The sequence below is a fragment of the Orcinus orca genome, chromosome 12 (genome assembly GCF_937001465.1).
Source record: "Orcinus orca chromosome 12, mOrcOrc1.1, whole genome shotgun sequence".
Taxonomy (NCBI): Eukaryota; Metazoa; Chordata; class Mammalia; order Artiodactyla; family Delphinidae; genus Orcinus; species Orcinus orca.
The window spans coordinates 48,631,558-48,658,796 of record NC_064570.1 but is presented as its reverse complement, the minus strand read 5'-3'; the positions used below and the strand labels follow the sequence as shown (position 1 = coordinate 48,658,796).

At 37.5% G+C, this 27,239-nt stretch overlaps 2 protein-coding genes across 5 annotated transcripts in view; one reads left to right on the top strand and one right to left on the bottom strand.

Moving 5' to 3' along the window:
* Positions 1 to 14,618, bottom strand: part of WASF1 (WASP family member 1) — a 94,336-nt gene extending 79,718 nt beyond the window's left edge. The window contains exons 1-2 of one of the 4 annotated variants that reach the window (XM_033418665.2): positions 14,060 to 14,617; positions 45 to 150 (exon numbers count right to left, since the gene is read on the bottom strand). The gene's annotated coding sequence lies outside the window, so the exon portion shown is untranslated. Of the gene's footprint in view, positions 1 to 44; positions 151 to 14,059 lie in introns of all 4 variants that reach the window. The other 3 variants (XM_033418667.2, XM_033418666.2, XM_004264728.4) reach the window with 3 other exon arrangements.
* A 413-nt stretch (positions 14,619 to 15,031) lies between these two features.
* CDC40 (cell division cycle 40) overlaps positions 15,032 to 27,239 on the top strand; it is a 54,866-nt gene continuing 42,658 nt past the window's right edge. Inside the window, exon 1 of the mRNA XM_033418662.2 lies at positions 15,032 to 15,270. Within this exon, the coding sequence (XP_033274553.1) occupies positions 15,082 to 15,270 (189 nt within the window). The 5' untranslated portion in view covers positions 15,032 to 15,081. The remainder of the gene's footprint in view (positions 15,271 to 27,239) is intronic.

The window sequence follows — 27,239 nt, the reverse complement described above, 5'->3', positions numbered from 1 at the left end:
AGATTTCTTTTCAAAGGAGAATTGCCCCAGACCACAGGCCTTACTTTATCCTCTGGTTCCTACTGAACAGTCATATCAGAATGCAACACATTACATCTTCTCTGATCACATCTTCAGCATCCTCTTCTGGCTGTCCTTTTAATTTCCACTCTGTAAATAATGAGTCAGGAATCAACAGTTTTGTTATTCCCCAGTTATACCCCAGTTCATTCTATACTATACATAAATTCTACATACATTCTATACATACATTCTATACATAAATCCATCTATATCCAGATCTTGAACTATCATCTCTAAATTACTGATACAAACAACCCTAACATCCCTGTAAACATTTAGACCTGTGCCATCTGCCAGACAGCAACACAATAATGTCTCATTAACTCATTTTCAACATATCCAAAATCATATTCATCATCAGTGACTCCCCACTCTCCCCGCAAAGAAAATTTACTCATTCTTTGGACTTCTCTATTTCTAATAACATCACCTAATCACCTAGCATTTGAGGTCATCTTTAAAGCAAAGTACTGGTTTCTTTACAATATCAATTCAGTAAACTTTTGATTGTATGCAAATTGCTGGCAAAATAACTGCATTTTCATCAAAAGGATATGATACAGCCATTTTCATTCAACTCTTTTGATGGTTCACTAATTTGGTACACGATTTTTACTCTGCGCGTGGCTTGAACTCTGGAACCAATCCCCAACACATACCTCCAATTTTGCCACCTAACAAGTTAATCAAAATAATCCCATTTTTCCCCTACATCTAGAGGACACCTGAGTCAGGAGTAAGCATAAGAGATTGGGCAGTTAGATTTTGGCTAGTATTGTGAAAGACTGTAGCTGTCTATGCTTAAACCTTAGTTTCCACCTGATAAAAGTGAGAATTATACCTCCTCACTGGGTTGTTTTGAAGATTACACCATACATATGCCTAGAACAGTGCCTAACACATAATAGGGGCTCAAAAAATGGTGCTACTGTGATTACTGGTGTCACTATTAAGTCAAGAGCAATACAGCCACATGGGAAGCCATTCTGCTTCTTCAGGGGACTGCTTATAGCACATCTTTATTTTAAATCAATCTATGTCTTAAATTTTAGAACAATTCTAATTTTGATCACTGTATTCTAGTCCACTGTTCTTTTAAACCATTCAAATGTTCCAAAAATTCCAATATTCTGTCAATTTAAACCTCATCTTTCAGCCCACTTTTCATTCCCAGAAGTAACATAAAAATCCTTAGAGAGCGTGATGGTAACCATACTTTTGGTTGCCATGTTCAAAACTGCAGAAATACTTAAGATTTATACCTTAAATAAACACCTGAGGATTCTAGGCAAAGTGGAAGCCATAGTCTGTACACTACATTTATGTACCCTTTTTTAAAAAAATATTATACATATCTCAATTTACTTCATTCAGCTCTCTGCTCCCTTCACTCTCCCTTACAACCCTATTTAAAGTAGTGGTCCCTCCCATTACTTACTATATCTATGCCTTGCTTTATTTTTCTTCATAGAACTTACATCTATTACATAGGTATTTATTACTTATGTATTACACAGGTATTTGTCTATTGCCTATCTCCCCAACCAGAATGTAAGCTCCACATGAACAATGATTTTGTTTTGTTCTCCACTGAATACTCAGTACTTAGCAGAGCCTGGCATTTAATAAGTGCTCAATAAATATCTATTAATGAATGAATGACTGGAGAGGTCAAGACCCTCATGTGATATATAGTCTCATCTGGTTTCTTAGAGTGCAGTTAGAAACAACAAATTAAAGGGGGCAGCTGAGAGAAGCAGCCATATAAACACTGAAAGCTGACAGAGAAAGATAGGGAAAGTTCAAAATTGCAAACACAGTAATGTAGGCCAGCAATGCAGATCATTTGTTATATGGATAAATAATCCTATATCCTTTAATAATCAATATCACTGTATTACAACAAACTGCAATAACAGAAGGTCTTCATAATAAGTCAATTCATCAGTTTAATTGAGCATCTATACAGGTAAGGCTTTGGTAGGAGCTAGGGGAATCTTTATTACTAAGAAAAGGTTAAATTGTATTCCATGCACTTTGTTTAAGGAAGCAAAGTCTCCTTAAATTTTAAAACTTTTAAATTTTTTTTAAAAAGTGAATTTTAAAACTATTTCCATGGAAAGTAATTAAAACACAAATTTTACTTTTAAAAGGAAAAGATATAATTTTTTGGAAAAGACATGTAAATGGAATCTCTCAATTCCCAATGAAGTCAGATGAAGAAATCATTACCACATTTGACAAGTTTAAAAATTAACTTAATTTTTCTTTTTAAGAAAAAATTCATTATTGACCTATAGATCATTAGGCTTGCAACAGCCTATCCTCACCTCTGTTAGAAGTGTGTAAGATTTTTAAAATAGATTAGTGCATTCCTCTGTTTAGCATAATTTCTAACAATACTGGTAAAGTTACACTTAACCCAATACCCATTTCTCTCTTTAAATCATAAGCTATTCAGAAATACTACGTAGTTGAAAACCTTGACCAAGTTCTTTCTCAACTGCAAGATTTATGTATACTAAGTCAGAGCTTCTCAAATGTAAAGGTGCATACCAGTCATCCAGGGATTTTGTTAAAATGATTCAGTAGATTTGGGGTAAGCCTCATATTCTGCATTTCTAAAAAGCTCTCAAGATGATGCTGACACTACTGGTCCACAGATCATACTTCTGAGTATCAAGGCACTAAAGACTATATGACCTCAAAAATTACTAAGTCACTTTGGAGAAGAATATTGAAATAAATGAAAAATCAAAATTCTATCTGATTAAGTCTTACCAAAGTTTTAGAACAACATATTGAATGCATAATTGCAAAGCTAAGTTAAAATTAGCTTTGCTTACTTTTCTTAGTTCTTATCTTCATAAAACCTAACGTGGGCTTCCCTGGTGGCGCAGTGGTTGAGAGTCCACCTGCCGATGCAGGGGACACGAATTCGTGCCCTGGTCCGGGAAGATCCCACATGCCGCGGAGCGGCTAGGCCTGTGAGCCATGGCTGCTGGGCCTGCGCGTCTGGAGCCTGTGCTCCGCAACAGGAGAGGCCACAACAGTGAGAGGCCCGCGTACCTCAAAAAAAAAAAAAAACTTAATGTATTCTATCATAAGTTTAAGAGTATACTATATCAGCTTCCACCAACATATTATTTCCTCAATTAAGTTTTCAAAGTGTACTTGTTACTTAGCTATCTCACTCAGAATCAACTATGACCCCTGTCTCAGAATCAACTATGCCCCCTTTCTCAGAATTATCAATAAATCAAAGTATCTTCTTTCAAAATACTGTACTAAGCAGCCTGGTCTAAAGCTATTTAATTAACAGAGTGCTTTATTACTAAGACTCACAGTTTATATCACAACTGGATATACCTAAACTACCCAACTTTTATATAGTGCTTTATAGTTTACAAATGCCTTCTATTATATTATTTAATCCTCACAACAACTCTTCAAGGTAGTTTTTATCATTTACATTTCATAAATAAGGAAACGTATCAGAAGTAAAATGGTCCAAGAGTACATAATAAGTGAAAGTACTAAGAATTAAATTCAGTCTTCTGATTTAAATACAGTCAATTCCTGATTAATTTCTACGTAACTGCAGGAGGAAATATAGATAACTGAAAATAGCCATTAAAATCAAAACAACAGTTTATTCACGGACAGTTACTACATCATGGCTTGTCATATGACAAGAAAGGAAGCAACCTAAACATCTACCAGTGAGGAATAAGTGAAATAAATTTCGGTTTACCTATACAATGAAATACTATGCAGTTTTTTAAAATACATACGATAACTTTCAGGTTCCACTCCAACATGTAAAGAGCTTGGAAGCCATCACTCTTTCTCTCATAACGAAACAAAAGCTGAACGAACTGAAAACCAATGGACTTTTCTTAGATCCATCAGAGACTGAAGTCACAGGACAAAGTGCCACCCAAGAAACTAGAGAGAACAGTGAATCCAGAGAATATAGATTAGCTAACTGAAGCAGAAGCCACGGGAGCCAGGAATTGGTATGAACACTTAAATGGTAACTTCAACAAGTTGCTGGACACTGACTGTGGACTAGTTTGAAAGTTTAAAACTCCTGTGGGTCTCCTCTAAGGAGGTATGGGCTGCTATACTTTCCTGGGCTTTATGCCCCACAAGGTTATCATAGTGAGGATCAGAGAAAAATCACCTCCTGTTTGGCCAGAGGAGGGGGAAAGTAACCATTCTGATATAAGTCCAGAGATTTCTCCACAACAAAAGCCTATTCAGCAAAGGAAAAGACTTTGCCAGAGCTTTATCCAACTTGGGGAGAAGAAAATTACCCAATTCCTGCCCACTCTAGCCTTACTGACATACCTACAGAAAGAAGAGCGGAAGCTGAGAAGCATTTGTGAAGACTCAGGGGCACAGACCCTGCAAAAGACTGATATCTTATCATAGGGTTATAGACCACTTTCCATCCCCTACACCTTACCACCACATGAATAGGGCTCCTACACAATAACAGGGTTATGGCTGAAAAAAAAAATGTAACACTCTAACTCTATTTAAGAAGGTGTTTCTAGGGAAATCCAAAGACAACAAGGGAAACAAAAACAAGGACACTAAAGGAAATTGAAACCTCTGACACCTACTGCTACAGCAAACAGTAATCACAGCCTAATTCCCAGTCAGATAAATACAAAAAAAAAAAAAATTAAAAGTCATGCTAAAAGGAAAGAAAAAGCATAGTCAGAAGAGTCAAAGCAAGCATTAGAACCACACTCAGATATAGCAGAGGTTTTATGATATCAGACTGGGAATTTAAAATCACTATGATTACTAAGGGCTCTAATGGAAAAAGTGGACACCATGCAAAAGCAGATGGATAATGTAAGCAGAGAGATGGAAACTCTAAGAGCCAAGAAATATTAGAAATAAAAAATACTGCAACAGAAATGAAGAATGCCTTTGATAGGATCATCAGTAAACTGGACACAAATGAGAAAAGAATCAGCGCACTTGAAGAAGTATCAACAGAAACTTCCCAAACTAAAATGCAAAGAGAGAAGAGAATGAGAAAACAGAACAGAATATCCCAGAACTGTGGGACAATTAAAGAAGGTGTATAATGGAAATACCAGAAAGAGAAGAGAGAAAAGAGTAGAATAAATACTTGAAGTAATAATGCCTGAGAATATTCCAAAATTAATGATAGGAGCCAAACCATAAATCCATGAAGCTTAGACTACACCAAGAATGAAAAACTGCAGAAAACTAAAAGACAAAGAGAAAATACTGAAAAAGCCAGAGGAAAAAACACTTTACGAATAGAGAAACAATGATAAGAATTACACTGACATCTTGTCAGTAACCATGAACAAGAGAGTGGAGTGAAATATTTAAAGTGTTGAAAGAAAAAGCACCAACCTAGAGAAACTACCCTTCAAAGTGAAGAAGTAATGACTTTTTTGGACAAGTGAAAACTGAGGGAATCTGTCACCAGTAGACATGCCTTGAAAGAAAAGATAAAAGAAGTTCAGAGAGAAGGAAAACAACATAGATGAGAAACTTGGATCTACATGAAGAAAGGAAGAGCAACAGAGAATGAATAAATAAATGTAAAATAAAATATTTTTTTAATTTCTCTTTGATTTTAATAGACAACTGTTTTGTTCAAAGTAATAATAGCCACAAAGTATTGGGTAATTATAGTATATGCATAAATTAAATGAATGGCAGCAATGATATAAGGAATGGATGGAGGAATTGGGAATATTCTGGGGTTTGTTTTGTTTTTACTTTTTTTTTTTTTGGCCATGCAGCAAGGCATGCGGGATCTTAGTTCCCCGACGAGGGAACAGACTCGTGGCCCCTGCAGTGGAAGCGTGGAGTCTTAACCACTAGACCACCAGGGAAGTCCCTGATATATTCTGTTATAAGATACCTGTGCTACTTGTGAAGCAGCATAATGTTATGTGAAAGTGGACTTAGATCAGTTGTAAATGTACATTGCAAACTCTAGGGCACTAAAAACATTTTAAAAAGAAATATAATTGATATGCAAGGAAAGGAGAGAAAAATGAAACCATATAAAATGCTTAATTAAAGCCAAAGAAGGCTGAAAGAGACAAAAGTATTTAAAAAAGAACAAATGTAATGAATACAAAATAGTTACAAATATGGTAGATAGTTATCCAACTGTATCAATAACCATTTTAAATGTGAATGGTTCAAATACAGCAATTAAAAGAACATCTGAGTGCACTAGAAAAAAAAAAAAAGACCCAACTATACGCTGTCTACAAGAAACCCACTTTAAATATAAAGACACAATTTCAGAGAATGCAGACACTTTTGAGCAGAGGAATATCCCAGGGATAAAGAGGGGCTTTACATAATGATAGGGGTATAAATTCTCCAAGAAGACATAACAATCCTCAATGTATATACCTAACAACAGAGCACCAAAATATGTGAAGCAAAATCTGACAGAACTGCAAGGAGAAATATAGATGGATTCACTATTACAGAGACTTGAACACCTCTCTATCAGTAACTGACAGATCCAACAGGCAGAAAATTAATAAGGATAGGGTTGAACTGAACAGAATCATCAGTCAACTGGATCTAATTGACATTTATATAGTACTTCACCCAACAACAAAGAACACACATTCTTCTCAGGCTCACACAGACCATTCACCAAGATAGACCATATTCTGGGCTGTAAAACACCCTCCCCCTAAAAGAACAGACATCATACAACGTATACACTCAGACCACAATGGAATTAAACTAGAAAGTAATACCAGAAAGGTAGCTGGAAAATCCCCAAATATATGAAGACTAAATAACACACTTCTAAATAACATATGGGTCAAAGAAGTCTCAGATAAATTTTTGAATATTGTGAAGTAAGTGAAAATTAAAATACCACTCATCAAAATGTGTGAGATCTATCAAAAGCTTAAAGGGAAATTTATAGCACTGACTGCATATATTAGGAAAGAAGAAAGATCTAAAATCAATCTCAGCTTCCACCCTAGGAAACTAGAGAAAGAAGAGCAGTATAAGCCTAAAGTAATCAGAAGAATTTTTTTAAAAATAGAGCAGAAATCAATGAAATTGAAAATGGAAAATCAACAGAGAAAACCAAGGAAACAAAAAAGGGTCCTTTGAAAATATCAACAAAATTGATAGATTTCTAGCCATGTATTATGGTGTATCACACAAAGCTTTTATTTTGGTTTTCAAAATAAATGAGTGCTAGTTTTCTTCTCCAACTAAAATATAAAATGCTTCTCATATTCCTCCCATTTTGCTTAACCTTTCCACAATTCTCTGGCTTTATATAGAGCACATTTATGTTACAAAAATTTACCAAAAAACAAGCAAACAAAACCCAGATATAAGACAACATACGTCTTATCAAAGAATGGAAAACAAAAAAGCTTACTTTTGTAGCATAACATGAAAACATAACAGACTTCACATTTCTCAGTAGAGGAATCAAATGAGTTAATCCATTCCCTGACACACAAGCTTTTTCTTTCTCTTTTTCTTTTCAAATGAGTTAGTCATTATAGAAAGGCTAACTTTTTAGAGTAGACCTGAGTAACTGTTACTCAACGGAAAAGAATGCCAGGAAGTTTTACCATTGCAAAACATACCCCAAATAAAGCACTGCTGCCATCATCATCCAACAGGTGTCATCACACCCAACACCCACCTCCTTAGAATCACTTTAGAATCATTAATTTAAGGAGTGGTGGCTTGGCAGCATATGGTTATAGGAAAAAATGGGACTTTGAAATCTCTATTCAAGTTCCACCTCTACCATTTTTATTACCGTTGTGACCTTGTACAAGTTACTTAATCTAGGACTCAATTAGTTGGTTGCCAAGCACCAAAAATATCATTCCAACTAGTTTGTGTAACAAAGGACAACTTATAACAAAGATACTAGGGTGCCTCTTGCAACCCAATCTCAGGACCATGGACAAAGTCACTTGAACACAGCCAAGACTCTGTATCTGCTTCTCTTCTTGTTCTTTCTTCAAGATGCCCCTGCTTATCTACTTCACAGGGCAAGAAACAAGGCCATTAACAGTTTCTCAGTTTTGTGTTTTATAGCTTCAGCCACTGAAGAGAAAACAAATTATTCCACCCTCTGGGCACTTAGGACCCAGGAAAAATTGAGTAGCCTGGCTCAGTGCGGGCGTCTAGAACTGGACCAATAAACTACAGAAATGGGCAGAACTGTGATTGGCCTCCCTGGCCCCCTCTAAGCCAGAGCGATCTTTTTAAAGGACAGAACTGATTCAGGATTAACCTGGTTAAAATTCCTCATGGCCTTCCCCAATACACTTAAAGTAGAAATCCATACCTCTCACTGAGCCATAGCTAATGCGCCTTGCCTGGTCTGCCTCCCGTTTACCTCCAAAAGCCCTCCTGCCCACTACACAGCTCACCTTCATCTACTCTGGCCTTTCTTTAGTCCCTTGAACCTGCCAAGTTCTTTCCCATCTCAAAAATTGTTTTCCACGCATTCTTTACCTTCTATTCTTTTTTCACATAGGTAATGTCCACCAATCTTTCCTCAAAGAAGCTGTCCCTGATTTCCAAGGTAAACTAGGTTACCTGTTATTGTCCTTTAGAGCGCTCATCACAATTTCTAACGATAAATGTGTGCCTTTCTCTAGTATCAGTCTCTTACCGTGCTGCTTAAGAGAATCAAGACCTCTATTTTACTTTCTTTTCTGTATCTATCTAGCACCTAGTTGGCCCTCACTAATTATGTGCTGAATGAATAATTGGCTTAGCATGGGACAATCACCACTAGATTATGCAAATGCAGATGAAGGAGAGGTAGCAGGCAGGCAGAATTACTATTATCAAGTTATTAAAATGGCTGCTTCAGCAGTAAAGGGAAGAGAGTGGTGCCCAGGGAACCTGTGCTCCTGCTGAGCAGGATGAACTTGTTTAATTCAGTTAACCCCCTTCTTCCATAAAATCCTCATAAGACTATGATATCAAATAAGTAAGACAATAAATATAACAGTACCTATACAGTAGCTGGCACGCGGAGCAAGCATGCAATGGTACTTCTTTTCCTCTTAGGAGACCACGTTACCCTGTTACCTGTTATTCTTGAATATTATTAACCTCCAAATAAGAAGTTAATTAAAAACCTACAAAATACTCCAGTGTATATGACAAACACAGCTGTGTTTCATAACCCCTTTTCTCACAGCATCTTGATCTTACCACCTTCCTAAGAGATTTACCTGCTCTTCCGTCGTAATTATATTAGCTCAAACATCCATTTAGCTTAAAGAACAAGTACTAGAAACACAAAAATGAATGAGGGCAAAACAAAACAACCAACCAAAACAACAACAACAAAACTGCCCTGTCCTCAAGGAGGACTTTCTCCCTGTCTCCCTCTGCCTCCAACCACCCCATCACCGTACTCTTGCCCGGCCAAAAGATCCACAGCACCCAAGGCAAGGCTGCCAGATTTAGCAAATAAAAATACAGGATACCCCGTACATTATCTGACAACCCTATTCTCAGGTCATATTCCAACTCTTTACCTTCATACACCCACTCCACAACTTTAGTTACAATATTTTTGCCTTCTAAAACAATTTCTCTGGAGATATCTTAATTCTGTTTCTTGGTGGTGCTGGGAGTTTAAAAAAAGAATAAAAACAAAAGCAAACAAAACAGCAACCGTAACAACAACAAAAATTCCTTTAAAAACCTAAAAAGTCTTGCTCCCACGAATAGGCATGTGAGAAAAAGAGTAAGACTATAATCTTTCCAGAGGTAGATCCAGAAAGGAGAAATTTTCTGACAGGAAGTATATAAGCAGTCACATTAGAAAGGGAAAATGAACTCTCAGAAAAAAGGGTTACACTTAGCTTCAAAACGCCTTTGAATTTTATTTGTAACCAGAAGGAACCTCAGAGATCATCTACTTCAACCTTCTCAATTTATAAATGAGAAAACCAAAGACCTTAAGAGGTAAAATGACTTGTCCAACGTTACAAAACAGATCTTAGCTCCTTCCAATTTCTCATTCTCTGACCTCTTGCCCCAGATGATGTAAGGTTGCACCACTCACTGAACTGAGGAAAATCTTCCTCTTCATGTCCAGTGGGTGTCAGAGGACAAGTTCCTAATAACGTTGTTATGTCTAGCACAAGAGAAACGTATTCCTAGCATTTCAAGGTAGATTCTGAATTGATTTTCCCACAGAAAGATTGTTGTACACATTATTTTCAATATAGGTATAGGTATTATACCTATAGGTATTTTCAATGTAATAGGTATTTTCAATATAGTATTTATATTAACTAATAATACAATTTTACAACTCTCTAATAGTATTAGTCTACTCTTAAAATTCAAGTATATTATAGGTTAAATTTGGTGAGTTGTCTGCAAATCTAACCAAGCATATTGTTTCTGAGAACGTAAGTTCCAAGTTCTAAACCATTTTACAAGTTTTAAAATATAATTAATCCTATTGTAAGTTAGGAACTACCACTACACAAAGATTCAAAATTATAAACTGAATATGATAAACTAAAAACACAAGATTCTTCATTTTATAAAAATCTCCACCCTAGAGGTCACTTATTCTTAAAATTAGGTACTCAGGCACATTTAGCACAGGATATACTCTACATACACATTTTTATTAATATTTTACTGGAAAAATGAAAAGTCAAAAAGAATCAAACATATATCTATACTCATCTAATTTAGGGAAAAAAACCTTTAATGTACATTTTCATGAAGTGATCTGTAAGAAATAAGGAGAAAATTATTATCATTTCATAAACGAAAGGTTGACAATGTATGCATTATACAGTATTTAGTGCTAGTTCAAAAAATGTGTGGCTAAAGGAATTATGCCTGAACAGGTAAATGAAGTTCAAAGAACTTCCAAATACATTTTTTTTCTTTTCTCTTGAGATAAAGCTATAAGCTTTATGAATTAAAAATTTATTTGATAGATCTTTTAAAAAATGTCTATATGGTACATTAAATCAATGGATAGTCTTCATTCATTCATTTTATTTGTCCAATAAAAAATTAAACCTATACTATTTGCTAAACACTATGCTAGCAATTTCAGATTTATGACAATAAGCACTGGGTCAGTTCCTGTCCTCAAGAAGCTTAGAAAAACCTTGAGTAAACTGTACTTATCCAAGTAATAATGACAGCTAAATTTTAGTTGGTCATTTAAGAAAACATTAAAAATGTCATCAAATTAATTCTCAAAAATAGAAGCTATACAATAGTAACTTTAAAGACATTTGAATAGTCTTATTTATATGAAGTTTACCCACAAAGTAACTAAAAGCACTGTTTTGGTAAAAGTAATAATAATATATTTTAATAGTTTTTGCTATGAAAATTAACAGTTAATCCCACGATAATAAAATCAAAAGCTACTAGCTACTGTGATAATGAAAATCAAGCACTTGGAAATACCTTAAATTATTCTGACAATAAAGCAAAATGTATAATTAAATATAGTATTATATTTATACACCGTCTCTGAATATATAAATGGTTATTTACAAACCTGAATAAACAAAGTAGCTCCATATCACACCTCACAAATGATCAACGTATTTTCAATGTATTACAAAGTCAATGTATTATATTACACTACAAAAAACAATGTATTACAAATTCAAAATGTATTTTGAATTGTGTCATCTGCAAATTTTTCAATGAAAAAGGCCTTAATATTTTCTGGAGATTTTCTTTTTCACAAACTTAATTCAATATTCTACTTGTTTACTACCAAGTCATATAACTTTCTCATGAATATTAACTATACCTATATTTACAACTACATATATGTATTAACTATAATACCTATTAAATTTTCAATTATTAAAAACTTGATAGATGAGAAACATTCTTCAATTTACAGCCATATGTCTCCAAAGCAAAATTCAATGTAAATCATCCATTCTAACATGCCACAGAAATTCCTAATGACATTTTTCACTGTATTTTACACTGAAATATTTTCATCGTTCATTAGCTAAAATATTTAAATTTTCTTTGAAAGCGTCATGAAAACATATTTACTTAATTTATGCATACTACTTAGTGGCATAAATGGGTTTATTTCCATTTACATATAAAGAAACCAAGACAAGGTGTCCATTTTGTAAACTGCAAGGTCATTTCCTAACAAGCAACTGATGCTACACCATCAAGTTATATTATATGTGCGCCACTTCCAAGTGCCATAAAACAATTACTGTATCTTAAAACAACTGCCTCTGCAATGTCTATGTGCAATTCCGTTTTACCAAGAGGGTTATGGCAACAATCTTAAACAAGAAAAGCTGGAAAGGGAGGATCACAAAAAGAAAAATAAAACACTTATTTTTGGTCGTGAATCGTTTATTTTTAAATAGTGGGATGTAAACAGTTTTTAACATAATAAATAACCAACAGTTGTTTCTTCCATGTTCAAAAAATATTTCATTTTTCAAGTAGATCGTGCAAAATTGTAGCCTACCCATCCTTGTAGACAGAAGTTGGAAAAATGAGAAGAAATTCTATAACAAGTAATTAAATACATGATATTGCAAAGAAAAGAACTGAATAAAAAGTAAAATTTAGATAAATTTAGGAAATGTTATGGCAGTTAAAACCCCATCTTAAATATTAAGTGCTTCCTTTCTTTCAACCGAAGGCTAGAACTGGCAATCAAATATTCCGCTACTGAAAAACAAATACAAAACTTCCCTTATTCAAAACTTGAGAAATTTTATATCAAATATTGGACATTAAAAAATACACTTTTCCTAACAGAAACTTAGAGCATAAGGGAAAAAACTGTTCCTGAGAGTTCAAAGACTGAGACTGAATCTGTAATTATGATACAGTGCTACCAACAATTAGGAAAATGAAAGTTATCTCCTATACAAATTAAATTTAAAACATTAGATGGGTTGAATAACCAATAAATCAATTACATCAATTACCGGACAGGAATAAGACTTAGCTAATACATGGATCTAACACCGACAACAAAAAAACAAAACAAAAAAACCTATATATAATCCTAGGCACACTTTACATAGAAAAGGACAGAATTAGACTGAGTCGTATTCAAGTATCTAGTCTATCTGGGGATTAGTTAATTAATCGGCTATAGGACAGGTTATGAATGTTCATGTCAGATGTGCTTTCTTTTCACCATTATTCCAGTTCATCATCCGCAAGTGCAAGAGAAGGCGTCAGAGTACCGAAGCTAGGGGGCATGCTACAGCAAGGGGAAAAGAAAAATGGGAAAGGTGCAATGGATGCTGCAGAGTTGAATAATTATCCGGGTGGCACAATGGGCGAGTCCTGCTGACATCGGAGCTGGGTGAGCAGCTCCCTAACTCTGCTCAAGGCACCCCCCTCCCCATAGCAGGCATCGGAGGCTAGAACCGCGCTTGGCCTCCTCTTCTAGCGAAGAAAGAGATCCCCGCACTCGCTTTACCGTTGTCTCTTTAGACACAGACAAGCGGCGCAAAAACGCAAACGCACCAGCTGGCTTTACAGAGCCTCGGGCACGTATCTCGAGCGGGGCTTCTCCGGCACCGGGTGCCGCAGCCTCCCCCAGAGCGAGGAGGTACAGGGGCAGGCCGCGGGGGCAGGGGCTCTCAGGCGGTGGCACCTAAGTAAGACCCGCAGTCTCCCCGCCTAGAGCAGCCTCGGGGCGGTCCCCGCAACCGAGCCCCAGGTGCGCCCGCCGGCCGCCGTGTCCCTGGGTACCCAGCCGGGCCGGCGGTCTGGCTGCCGAAGCTCTGGAAACCCGCGAATGGGGGTGGGGGCCGTCGCGGGGTAGGCGCGCCCATCCTCGCAACCTTTGCTGGGTTAGTGCTCCACGCACACCTCTCCGTTCTGGCCAGTGAGGAAGAGTTCCTCTCCTGGCACCCTGTCCCCCCAAAAAAAAAACAATTCCTAAGAGACTCGCGCTCACCGAGGAATCTTGAGGGGCTCTAGCCTTACCCCTTCTTCATGCTTCGGCGGTGGCCGCCGGTCCCTCTCAGCTCCAGGGACTCCACCTAGAGCCTCCAGGATTGTCAGGCTTCCCGGTGGAACCCGCTGTGGGCAGTGGCCGAGGTACCGGGCCACAAGGAACGCCGCCTGCGACGACCGCCGGTCACCGGACCCACCGTGTGCTCGACGCGCGAGCGAACAACACCGCGAGCCGCCGCCGCCGCCCCCCAGCTGCCCCCTCCCAGCGCGCGACTCTCCACAACCGGGCTCGAAGACCCGCGCCTGAAGCAGGGGGAACCGCAGGACTCTCGCCACCTAATCCCCCATCTTTCCCAAAAGGAGCTATTCCCCGCCAGTCAAGGTCTTCCCACTTATGATTCTCACTTTCCTCTTCAGCTCCCAGTGCCCAGGTGCATCGGTGGTGGGAAACTCAGCCCCCACCCACTCACCCATCAGTGGGGGAAATGAATATCTCTCTTCCCCCCCCCTTTCCTGAGGCTTTATGGTATTGCCCAATCCTCAGTTTGGGGGAGGGGGACGGAGAGAACAGTGCTCGGCCAGGGAATGAGGAAAGATGATAGCCAATTGAATGAACCTACCATTCAGGGGCGGGGTCAAAGAGGGGCCTGCCCACCCCGCCCCGCCCCCTTGACCTAAACTACAGTTCCCATCGTGCCTCTCCCACTTCCCGCCGCGCGGCACGCCGGAAGCGTAGCACTTCGAGGCCTCAAGGCGTTTCGGAACTCGTAGTCTTTAATCTAGCCGCAAAGGTCCCGAAAGTTATAAGCTATTATAATTCTATTTCCCTAAGTAAATGTTTCAAAATTCCAAGTCCTGTTGTTCTTATTCTAATACTAATTAATCTACTGTAATGATTGTTTTAAAATATAAACGATTTCGTAGGAAAGGAGCTAAATAATGTGTGTCATGGCAATCTGTCAGGACCTGAAGCTACTCCTTCTTCCGCTAGGGCCTGGTCTCCGCAGAGTGTCTGTTGCCGTCATGTCGGCTGCGATCGAATCTCTGGCTGCTTCGTATGGTTCGGGTTCAGGGTCCGAATCGGACTCGGACAGTGAGGGTGGACGGTGTTCGCTGCCAGCCGCGGACTCCCTTATGCACTTGACTAAATCGTCTTCAGATAAGTCCTCTCTGGCAGTGGCGGTGGACTCCGCTCCGGAGGTGGCAGTTAAGGTAAGCGTTTTGGCTACTATTGCGGGGCTGGAATTGTCGGTTTCTGCTCCAGAATCCGACAGTAACTTGTTAGGCCCCGGGTCACCTCGTCCTCAGTCCTGAAAGGTAAGTGGCTAACGCTTGGATCTCTTCTTCTCCCTACATGCATCCTCCTTGGGAGAAGCTGGGAACTGGAAGTTCAGGACAGCCCTGCACTCCCTGCTCTCGCCTCCCACCTTCAGAAAGCAAGCGGGAAGAGGGGGTGAAATTTGAATTTATGGATTAGGATGTGGCCTGGATGGAGTAGGTGTAACAACATAAACAAAGGTAAATAAGGACTTCCCAAACTAGAGTATGTGCCCACACTTGAAGTGAGCTGTGGCCTGGCTTTGTTTTGTTTTTGACGTCAGAACTAAATTCTGATCCCGGCTCCACCACTTGTTTGAACTTGGGCAAGTTGTACAACGTCCTCAGTTTCCTCACCTGTACAATGGAGATATAATTTTAAAAGGACCTATCTATATGAGAGGACTATTGTGACGATTAAATGAAATGATAAAAATAAAGCTTGCAGCAGAGATCCTGGTATCTAATAAAAGTGCATATATAAGTCAAGACAGTGAGAAAAGGCCTTAGATTTAAGAAACAGTGTGCATGATCCCAATTGAGGAAAGTGACAGAGGGAGAAATTGAGTTATATAGTTCCTTTAACAAATATTTATTGAACACATGTTACTTGCCAGGAACTGTTCTAAGGGCTGAAGACACAGAGGCAAACAAGCCAGACATCTTTGACATCATGATTGCGTACATTTTAGTGGAAGAGGCAGCCAATAAAATATGAGCAAATAAAGTGGTTACAGATTGGATTGAGTACTGTAAAGGAAAAAGAATTCCGTGAAATAGAGTTCAGTGATGAAGAATAAGCTAGGAGTATGACTTCTGTAGATTGGTCAGGGAAGTCCTCTTGCAAAAGCAGCTTTGAGGAACAGGAAAAAGCCAGCCAAGTGCACGATAAGGCAAGAGTTTCCCAGCAAAAGGAGACAGCAAGCCTTGAGATGGCAAAGAGCTTAGTGTGTTTGAAGAACTGAGGAAAGGTCTGTGTGTCTAGAGCTGGAGAAGAGCATCCACCAGTTGGTAGTAGAGGCCCAGTAGAGCCCAGTGGGGGTGATCAGGAGCTGAAGATGTGGTGACGGGAGGCAGTGTGCAAAAACTCCTTTGTATTTAAGATGTTTCCCAGTCTAGTGATAGTGATATACCTGAGTCTTTTACAGGCTTTTAGTGAGCTATTCATGGATTTTACTTTTTACTAATGTATATCGAGTATGAAAGAATGCTTAGGATCCTCCTACTTTTATAACAAAACAAACTCCCCAAACTTACACCCCTCCTCTAGCAGCCTCCTGAGTCTTCATTCTTTTCACAGCTCAGCTTTTTGGAGCTCTCTCACTTTATCTCATTTTCTCCTCAACTCAATGCAGCCTTGCCCTAGCCTCTTGGGAAACTTACTCTCCCTGAGTAATGTCACTGCCCTTCCATTTGTCAAGTTCTGTCATCTGAGTTGAATATTTGCATCAAGTGACACTATTAAATAGTTCTTTTTTGAAACTTTCTCTCTTTTTGGCTTCCATGGGGCCATCCGCAGTCTTCTGATCCCCTGTTCTTCTGCCCTCCCTTTCAATATTAGTGTTTCCTGAAACTCTGTCCTTAGTCCCCCTTTGCACCCCTCATACTCTCCAGGCCTTCAACCTGCAGTGCTCCTGATGACTTACAGGTGAACACTGTGAAGTGGTTCACACAGGCTCTGGAATCAAGACCGCCAGCATTCAAGTCCTACCTCCAGCAGTTACCCAGATGGTGACCTTGGATAAATTAGGTGCTCTGTGTCTAAGCTTTTTCTCATCTGTGAAGTAGGGATAACACTAGTAACTATCTCATGGAGTTCAAGACTTGTCATAAAGCATGTGCCAGGCACACTATCCTTATCCAATTCTAAACTCCTTGCTAGCTTCAGAACTATTGCCGTCTCTCCCAGGATAGCTCTCAGGCACCTCCAATCCAATGTGCTAAAAAATTGACATTTTCTTTCCCTCGGGATCTGCTTCACCTGTTTTTCCCATTTGGATTAATGACCCCACAACCCACCCATTAGTCCAAGCCAAGAACAGAGGGGTCTTCCTTTTCTCTTCCTTCTTCCTCAGACCCTGAAGCTAGTCATTCAGCTGCTTCTAACATTTCTGCTTCATTAATTTCTCTCAAATCAACTCCTTCCTTTCCATTTTTACTGACACAGCCTTACTTCATATCTTCCTTACTTCTCTCAGGAGTCATTCGTGACTCTTCTTTCTTTCTGAACCCCTGCTGTTGGGTAATGGGTCCTGTTCATTACCAGGACCCATTACCCAATAGTACCAATGATGTTTATCAAATCTCTCTTTCCTCTCTTTCCTCCTGCCACTGTTCAGATTCTTATAATTTTTCTTCAAGACAATTATAATAACCTTCTAACTGGTCTTTCTACTTCCTCCATTCTTGTCTCCCAGTTCCATACCCACTTTTCCCTTCACAATGCACTCAGAGTGGTCTTTCTAAATTACAGTGTTATCATATCACTTCCTTGCCCCAAGACATCCTATTGCCTGCTGGGTAATTTTTGAGTTCCTTATGAGACCTGCCATTCTCCCATGCTGAACTCTCTACAAAGCACCCAAAGCCTATTTTCTTTTTTTCTCTCAAGTTTTTGCCCACGCTAGTCTCTCTGCATGGAGATCCCTTGCCTCATGCCTCCCCTCATCCCACCCCCGAAAACTCTACCGTCCTTCAGTCTCAGTGCACATATTTCCTCTGTCTACCTTAGCCCCCTTTCCACATCTCAGTTATAGCACTTGCCACATTGCTGTGATTTGTTAATTTTTTTCTTTCCCCTGGACCAGACCCTGGCGACCAGAGATTGTTGTGTATATTTGTTTTCATGTCTTCAATGCCTAGTACACAAGATTAAGAGAAATACATTAGGTGAGAAAATGAATGAAAGAGTAAGTGAAAACCAAAGTCTTGAAAAAGCATGTATGTTGAGATTCAAGGTACATTGGTTGGGTGGGAGTGAGAGGAAGTCTCTAAAACTCAGTTCAATCACTTCAAGTTATAAGTAAGATAATCCAGGAGGAAAGACTGAATAGGTATCAGAGGTCCATTAGAAGCAGAGCTGGGGCTAAACCCCACAGTGATCTGGTTTCTATGATGAGAGAGTAAGGGATATTGATCATCGCTCGTTTGTTAACATGCTTTTAAAAAAGCTTACACCCACTAAATTTAATGACAGAAAAATGTCCAGGGGAGGAGATGTGAAGCATACAAATAAGTTCATCTGTATTTGTCAAATTGTATTGTGACTAATAGCAAGCATTCTGGCAAAGTATGAACTTATGTAATTTTTTAATCCATATCACTGAACACTAATGAGATTTCACGTACCTTATAGGTGATTTGATTTGATTTTTTGAAGTTACTGTTGGGTTGTCTTTTTCCTTTTGATCTGTAGGAGATCCTTATATATTCTGGATACTATCCCTTCATCAATTATGTGTTGCAAATTTGTGGCTTGTTATGCATTGTGGTTCCCTTGCCTTATTGGAGAAATTCTTCCTTTTCCCAAAGTCATAAAAATATCCTCCCATTTTGTCTTTTGAAAGCACTGTATTTTTGCTTTTTCCATTTAAGTCATGACTCCACATGGAATTAAGTTTTGTGTATGGTGTGAACATTTTTAATAATATAGCTCGATCTTTGGTAGGGCTGTTCTACCTCCCCCACCCCCACCCCACCTCCATCCTTTTTTGTTGTTATTCAAGAATGTCTTGGCTATTCTTGTCCCCTGTAACTCTGTATACGGTTTAGAATTAATATGTAAATTCTGCTAACACCCAGGTGGGATTTTGTTTGGAGTTGGGTTGACTCCTAGATCAATTTGAAGACAGTGTTATATCTGTTCATTCATTTAGGTCTTCTTTAGGTTTTTAATTTCTTTGAAAGTTTATAATTTTCTCTATCAGTATCTTGAACAGTTTTGTTGCAGATATTTCTAGGTGCATCTTAGTTTTATGCTATTATAATAATAAATTGTGTTATTTTTTCCATTATTTAATTTTTTGACTGATCTTACTACTTAAATAATGGTATCAGCTGCAAACAGAGTATTTTTTTCTTCCTTTCAGTCCTTTTTTCTTTTTTTTTTCTTGCCTTGCCATGATTGCTAAGATCTCCAGAAAGATCAAAAATAAAAAGAGGGGAAAAGAATATATCAGGCAAATTCCAAGAAGAAGAAAATGGCATTGGCTGTATTAGGGTCAATAAAATAGACTTTAAAACAGAAAAAGGATCACTTCATAATGATACAAGGTTCAGTTCACAAAGAGGTACATAACAATTTTAAATTTATATGCACCTAATAATGTAAGCGCAAAATATTTAAGCAAAAGTTTTTATAGGGGCTTCCCTGGTGGCGCAGTGGTTGAGAGTCCGCCTGCCGATGCAGGGGACACGGGTTCGTGCCCCGGTTCGGGAAGATTCCCACATGCCGCCGAGCGGCTGGGCCCGTGAGCCATGGCCGCTGAGCCTGCGCGTCCGGAGCCTGTGCTCCGCAACGGGAGAGGCCACAACAGTGAGAGGCCCGCGTACCGCAAAAAAAAAAAAAAAAAAAAAAAAAGTTTTTATAACTATGAGAGAAACTGACAAATCTACAATTACAGCAGAAGATTTTAATATACCTCTTTCAATAATTGATAGAATAAGCAAAACAATATCAATGATGACACAGAAAATTCAAACAACGAAATTAGCAAACTGTATCTGAAGGGTATAAAGGACATGGCACTCAATGCAGAAAACTGTTTTCAAGCAGTAATAAAACATTTTTAAAAAACTGACCATATACTAGGCCAGGGATTGGCAAACTTTGGTAAAGGGCCAGACAGTAAATATTTGGGGCTGTGCAGGCCACATACAGTCTTTGTCACATCTTAATGAATGTCTTTCCCTCTTTCTTTCTTTTTTTAAACAACCCTTTAAAATGTAAATATCTTACATTTACTTAGCTTGTTGGTACAAAAGCAGACTGTGGGCTGGACATGGCCCAATAATTGTAGTTTGCCAACCCCTGTACTAGTCCATAAAATAAATCTCAATACATTTTAAGTCATATAATCACATTCTCTGACCACAGTGCATCTAAGCTAATCAGTCACAAAAAGATAAACTATAAAATTCCCACATTTGAAAATTATAAATTGTACTCAGTAAACCATGGGCCAAATTTTTAAAAACTAGAAAATATTTTGAACTAAACAATAAGAAAACAATGCTTATCAGAACTTATGAGGTGCAGCCATAGTAATAATTTTTTTTCAAGTATAGTCTTAAATACACATAACAGTATAGAAGAAATGAGCATAGAATATCTTTCCATTTTTTGTATCTTTTCAATTTTTTTCATGAATATCTGATAGTTTTCAGTGTATGTATCTTTCACCTCCTTGTTTAAATTTGTTCCTAGATGTTTTATTGTTTTTCATGCTATTGTAAATTGGATTGTTTTCTTAATTTCTCTTTCTAGTGGTTCATTGTTAACATATAAAGCAACAGACTTTTGTATATTGATTTTGTACCCTGCAACTTTACTGAATTCATTTATTAGTTCTAATAGTTGTTTGGTGGAGTCTTTAGAGTTTTCTCTATATAAATGATGTCATCTGCCAGTAGTGACAGTTTTACTTCTTTTCCAATTTGGATGCTTTTTATTTCTTTTTCCTGCTTAAATTGCTCTGACTAGGACTTACAATACTATGTTTAATAAAAGTGGTGAAAGTGGGCATCTTGTCTTGTTCCTGATCTTAAAGGAAAATTTTTCATCTTTTTGCCATTGAGTATGATGTTAGCTGTGGGTTTGTCATATATGGCATTTATTATGTCGAGGTACGTTCTGTCTATACCTGCTTTGTTGAGACTTTTTATAAGGAATGGATATTGAACTCTGTCAGATGCCTTTTCTATGTCTATTGCGATGATGTTTATTCTTTGTTAATGTACTGTATCACGTTGATTAATTTGCAGATGTTGAACCATCTTTGCATCCCTGGAATAAATCCTACTTGATCGTGGTGTATGATCCTTTTATTGTATTGTTGAATTTGGTTTGCTGACATTTTGAGGATGTTTGCATTTAAGTTCTTCAGGAATATCGGCCTGTAATTTCCCTTTTTTGTGGTATCCTTGTCTGGTTTTGGTATCAGGGTAATGCTGGTCTCATAAAATGAATTTGGGAGCATTCACTCTTCTTCAGTTTTTTGGAAGAGTTTGAGAAGGATAGGTGTGAAACGTTTCAATATTTGGTAGCATATTGAAGCCTTCTGGTCCTGGAGTTTTATTCTTTGGGAGTTTTTTGATTACTGATTCAGTCTCCTTACTAGTAATTGGTCAGTTCAGATTTCCATTTCTTCATGATTCAGTCTCGAAGATGGTATGTTTCTAGGGATTTATCCATTTCTTCTAGGTTGTCCAATTTGTTGGCATATAGGTGTTCATAGTAGTATCTTATAATCCTTTGTACTTTGGTATCACTTGTAACTTCTCTCTTGTTTCTGATCTTATTTATTTCATCCTCTGTTTTTTCTTAGTGAATCTAGGTAAAGGTTTATCAATTTTATCTTTTCAAAGAACCAGCTCTTGTCTTTTTCTTTCTGTTGTCTTTTTAGTCTCTATTTCATTTATTTCCACTCTGATCTTTATTATGTCCTTCCTTCTACCAACTTTGGGCTTCATTTGTTCTTCTTTCCTAGCTCCTTTATGTGTAAAGTTATGTTGTTTATTTGAGGTTTTTCTTGTTTCTTGAGGTAATCTTATGTCTCTAATTTCCCTCTTAGAACTTCTTTTGCTGCATCCCATAGATTTTGGTATGTTGTATTTCCATTTTCATTTGTCTCAAGGTATTTTTCTTTTTAATTTCTATTTTGATTTCTTCATTGACCCATTGGTTGTTCAGTAGCATATTGTTTAATCTCCACATATTTGTGGTTTTTCCAGTTTTCTTCTTTTAATTGATCTCTAGTTTCATACCATTGTGGTTGAAAAGATGCTTGATATGATTTCAGTCTTCTTAAGTGTATTGAGACTTATTTTGTGGCCTAACATATGATCTATCATGGAGAATGTTCTATGTGCATTTGAAAAGAATGTGTATTCTGCTGCTCTTGGATGGAATGTTCTGTATTTATCTATTAAGTCTATCTGGTATAATTATTGATTTTCTTTCTGGATGATCTGTCCATTAATGTAAGTGGAATATTAAAGTCCTCTACTATTATTGTATTCCTGTCAATTTCTCCCTTTAGGTCTGTTAATACTTGCTTTATATATTTAGGTGCTCCTGTGTTGGGTGCATAGATATTTACAAATGTTATACCTTTTTGCTGGATTGACCCCTTTATCATGATGTAATGTCCATCTTTGTCTTTTATTACAGTCTTTTTCCTCTGTATTTGTTAAGGGCCAAACTCAAAAGATATCTTTATATGAATTTCTATTTTTTTCCTCAGCCACTTAAACTCCCATTATAGAAAGTCTGTTCATTTCTATTTTTTGACAAAAAACCTATAACATAAATTGATAGTTTGTAATAATGGTTGATATTTATGTCTTGTTTATAGTTTACAAAGTGCTTTCACATCCATTTTCTTATTTGTATAACAGTAAGAAATGTGAAAAGGACTAAAAGGTAAATATTATATGATTTTATTTTCAAATTACTTTGAATCAACAAAAGGTAACATATTTAAACTTATTTGACTCATAGGGAATACTTTACTTACTGCACTTTAATTTTTATGGATAATGAAAGCTGAATAGAAATCCTTTGTAATTCTCTGGTAATTTCAATTGCATGCCTAATTGTTATTGAACTCCTCATGGGTATTAAAACAAGGTTGTGGTGTTGTCCAACTTTTTCTAATTAAACGTAAAATTAATAACTCTTCATTTTCTGAGGAGTTGTCCAGTTTGTTCTATAATTTTAGCAGGAGCCAGAGATGGAGGACCTAGTTATATTTTCATTAGTTGCCACATTGCTTTTTAAGAGTAGTTCTTTTAAAATTGTATTTTGCATTTAAAACTTGATGTCTTGTGGTACTCTGTTCAAAATAATTCAAATTTAGAATATTTAAAATACCCTTAATCAGAAAGATCTAGTAAACCATATTATAAAGTGGTTCTAACAACTGTATTCTAAAAAAGCCATTGGGGAAGTATGAACACGGCTAAGCCTTTTGTTATTATAAGCAGTTTATCCTTATAAAAGAGAGAAAAGCATTTAATTTAGTTTTTATGCAGTTTAACTTTGTGGTACTTGGTTTTGCTACTGAGCCCTAGGTAGATACTCTCTCTAATCAATGAAGATTGGGGTATGCTTTCTAGGGTAATATAGGTGGCCCAGCGTTTGAACCCCCTTCCTTAATAGTCTTAATGTAAACAGCATCCTTCCCTGCCTCCTACCTTCAGAAGCTGGAAACCCAGATTCTATCCTCCCAACTCCCTTTCAGCTAAGGTTTAGGACTATAATTTGGGCTCTCAGGCAGATGTACCCACCTAAATTCTAGTCTAAAGCTAATCCACAAAGAAGCAAAGAAAAAGAATATTTTAAGTGGCAGTGATGACTCCCAACACTAAAAGATTAAAAGAAAATTAAAAGATCATCTATGATCTTTGCTAGCTTCAGATCTATCATCATCTACTCCCAACATCTCCCACCAACTCCAAAAATCTATCACCCATCACCCATTTTTGTCTTTGTAATCTCTGTTTCATCTCAGGGAGGATTCTCCTTCTCTTTTCAGAGGCTAGTTGGTTGTATCCTGGATTATCTCCCCTCTCACCTCTTCCAGAATGACCATACCTTTTTGATCATTCCCTCATTCTTATCATATGTTTCTCCCTACTTGCTCCTTTCCTGTAGCTTATGATTGACTAAATCTTTGGCTTAGCCTTTTCTTTTAAAAGGAAAAAAGTAAACTGAATTTTACCCTGAAAATCCTTCAATCTGGTACCCCATCTCTTCTTCTTTACTGCCAGATGTCTTGAAAGAGCAAAAATATTGATGTCTTTTTTTTTTCTAAATCCTCGGTTATACCTCTGCCCCTTGCAACTGGCTCTCCATACTTCACCCCGCTACCAAAATTGCTCTGGCAAAGGTTTTCTGTGACATAATTGCCAATTTCAGTGATCTTTGGTCAGCCTTCATCCTCTTTAATTTCTCTAGGAATTTGACATATCTTTCTTCAGTTTAATTTAACAAATATTTATTGAACGTGCACTTCATGCCCTGCATTCTACTGGGCAGTAAGACTATAAAATATAAGTAAAAGTCATGTGCAACAAATAATGTATCACAAGGGCTATTAGGAGTTATGTGTAACATCTCTTAGGACTGTGGATGAAAAAGCATTTTTCCTGAGCCAAGAGGAGGGGCGGTATCAGGGAAAAGAAGAAGATGACATATTATCAGATAGCAAAGGGAAATGCATAAGGAACAAAGTAACATTGCCAACAACACAGGAAGCATGAAAGTGCTTGATATTTTAAAAAGTCGGCAATTAGTCTAATACAGCAAAAATGGGGGTACGTTAAAGCAGATAAGGACATACTATAATAGACCAGGCAAGATATGAAGTCTGAACTAGGATGGTGGAGAATGGAAGGTGGGAATAGGGTTGCTAGAGAAATATTTTAGGGGTAGAATCAGTAAGACTCAGTGCCTAATTTGTTCGTGTGTGACAGTGGAGTCATGGGGAAATGGTATCTTGTGTTTTGGACATACCAAGGTGTTTGATGCTGTGGAATATCTATATAATGAAGTTCAGTAGGCCGTTAGATATGTGAATACAGAGGCTAGGTATGGTCAAGGCTGCAGATAAAAATTGGGGCTGGAAATTGAAGTCAAGAGATAAGATAAAGATGTGGACAAATTTGAAACAAGAGAGGAAGGAAGTTTAAGAGAGTCTGACCTGAAGGACTCTATCTTTGTAAAGTAGAGAAACTAAGTCACCTGCTTTGGTGGGGGGTGTTTTAATAGTGACAAAATTTTGGAACAATAACTGTGTGCCTATAGTATTACTTTTCCTGTCAGTTTTCTATCTTTGGTCATTACCTGGTCTAACTCTACGAGATCTTCATTTGTCAGTGGCATTGCTTCTTCTCCAGCATCACTGTCAACTTCATGCTTTTCTACCTGTTTTGCAAAATTTGCGATGTTACTTTGCATTATCTTTGCATTATGTTTACAGATATATCCTACATCCGCAAGTGGCCAACAAAGATGGTGACATGATAGGAATAGTTCTAGGGGGTTAAGGCCACATTCGTGCATACAAAATCCAACTTCTGTAGCTTTTTTTTTTTTTTTAACATCTTTATTGGAGTATAATTGCTTTACAGTGTTGTCTTACTTTCTGCTATATTACAAAGTGAATCAGCTATATGTATACCTATATCCCCATATCCCCTCCCTCTTGTTCCTCCCTCTGACCCTCCCTATCCCACCCCTCTAGGTGGTCACAGAGCACTGAGCTGACCTCTCTGTGCTATGCAGCTGCTTCCCACTAGCTATCTATTTTACATTTGGTAGTGTATATGTCAGTGCTACTGTCTCACTTCATCCCAGCTCACCCTTCCCCCTCCCCGTGTCCTCAACTCCATTCTCTACGTCTGCATCTTTATTCCTGTCCTGCCCATAGGTCCATCAGAACCATTTGGTTTTTTTAGATTCCATATATATGTGTTAGCATACAGTACTTGTTTTTCTCTTTCTGACTTACTTCACTCTGTATGACAGACCCTAGGTCCATCCACCTCACTACAAATAACTCAATTTCGTTTCTTTTTATGGCAGAGTAATATTCCATTGTATATATGTGCCACATCTTCTTTATCCATTCATCTGTCGATGGACACTTAGGTTGCTTCCATGTCCTGGCTATTGTAAATAGTGCTGCAGTGTATACCCTGAGAAAACCATAATTCATAAAGAGTCATGTACCACAGTGTTCATTGCAGCTTTGTTTTTTTGATATTGAGCTGCATGAGCTGCTTGTATATTTAGGAAATTAATCTTTTGTCAGTTGCTTTGTTTGCAAATATTTCCTCATTCTGAAGATTGTCTTTGCGTCTTATTTATGGTTTCCTTTGCTGGGCAAAAGCTTTTAAGTTTCATTAGATTCCCTTTGTTTATTTGTGTTTTTATTTCCATTTCTCTGGGAGGTGTGTCAAAAAGGATCTTGCTGTGATTGATGTCATAGAGTGTTCTGCCTATGTTTTCCTCTAAGTTTTACAGTGAGTGGGCTTACAATTAGATCCTTAATCCATTTTGATTTTATTTTTTGTATGTGGTGTTAGGAAGTGATCTAATTTCATTCTTTTACATGTAGTTCTCCAGTTTGCCCAGCACCACTTATTGAAGAGGCTGTCTTTTCTCCATTGTATAGTCTTGCCTCCTTTATCAAAGATAAGGTAACCATATGTGCGTGGGTTTATCTCTGGGCTTTCTATCCTGTTCCCTTGATATGTATTTCTGTTTTGGTGCCAGTACCATACTGTCTTGATTACTGTAGCTTTGTAGTATAGTCTATAGTCAGGGAGCCTGATTCCTCCAGCTCCGTTTTTCTTTTTGAAGATTGCTTTGGCTATTTAGGGACTTTTGTGTTTCCATACAAATTGTGAAACTTTTTGTTCTAGTTTTGTGAAAAATGCCATTGGTAGTTTGATAGGGATTGCATTGAATCTGTAGATTGCTTTGGGTAGTAGAGTCATTTTCACAATGTTGATTCTTCCAATCCAAGAACATGGTATATCTCTCCATCTGTTTGTATCATCTTTAATTTCTTTCATCAGTGTCGTATACTTTTCTGCATACAGGTCTTTTGTCTCCTTAGGTAGGTTTATTCCTAGGT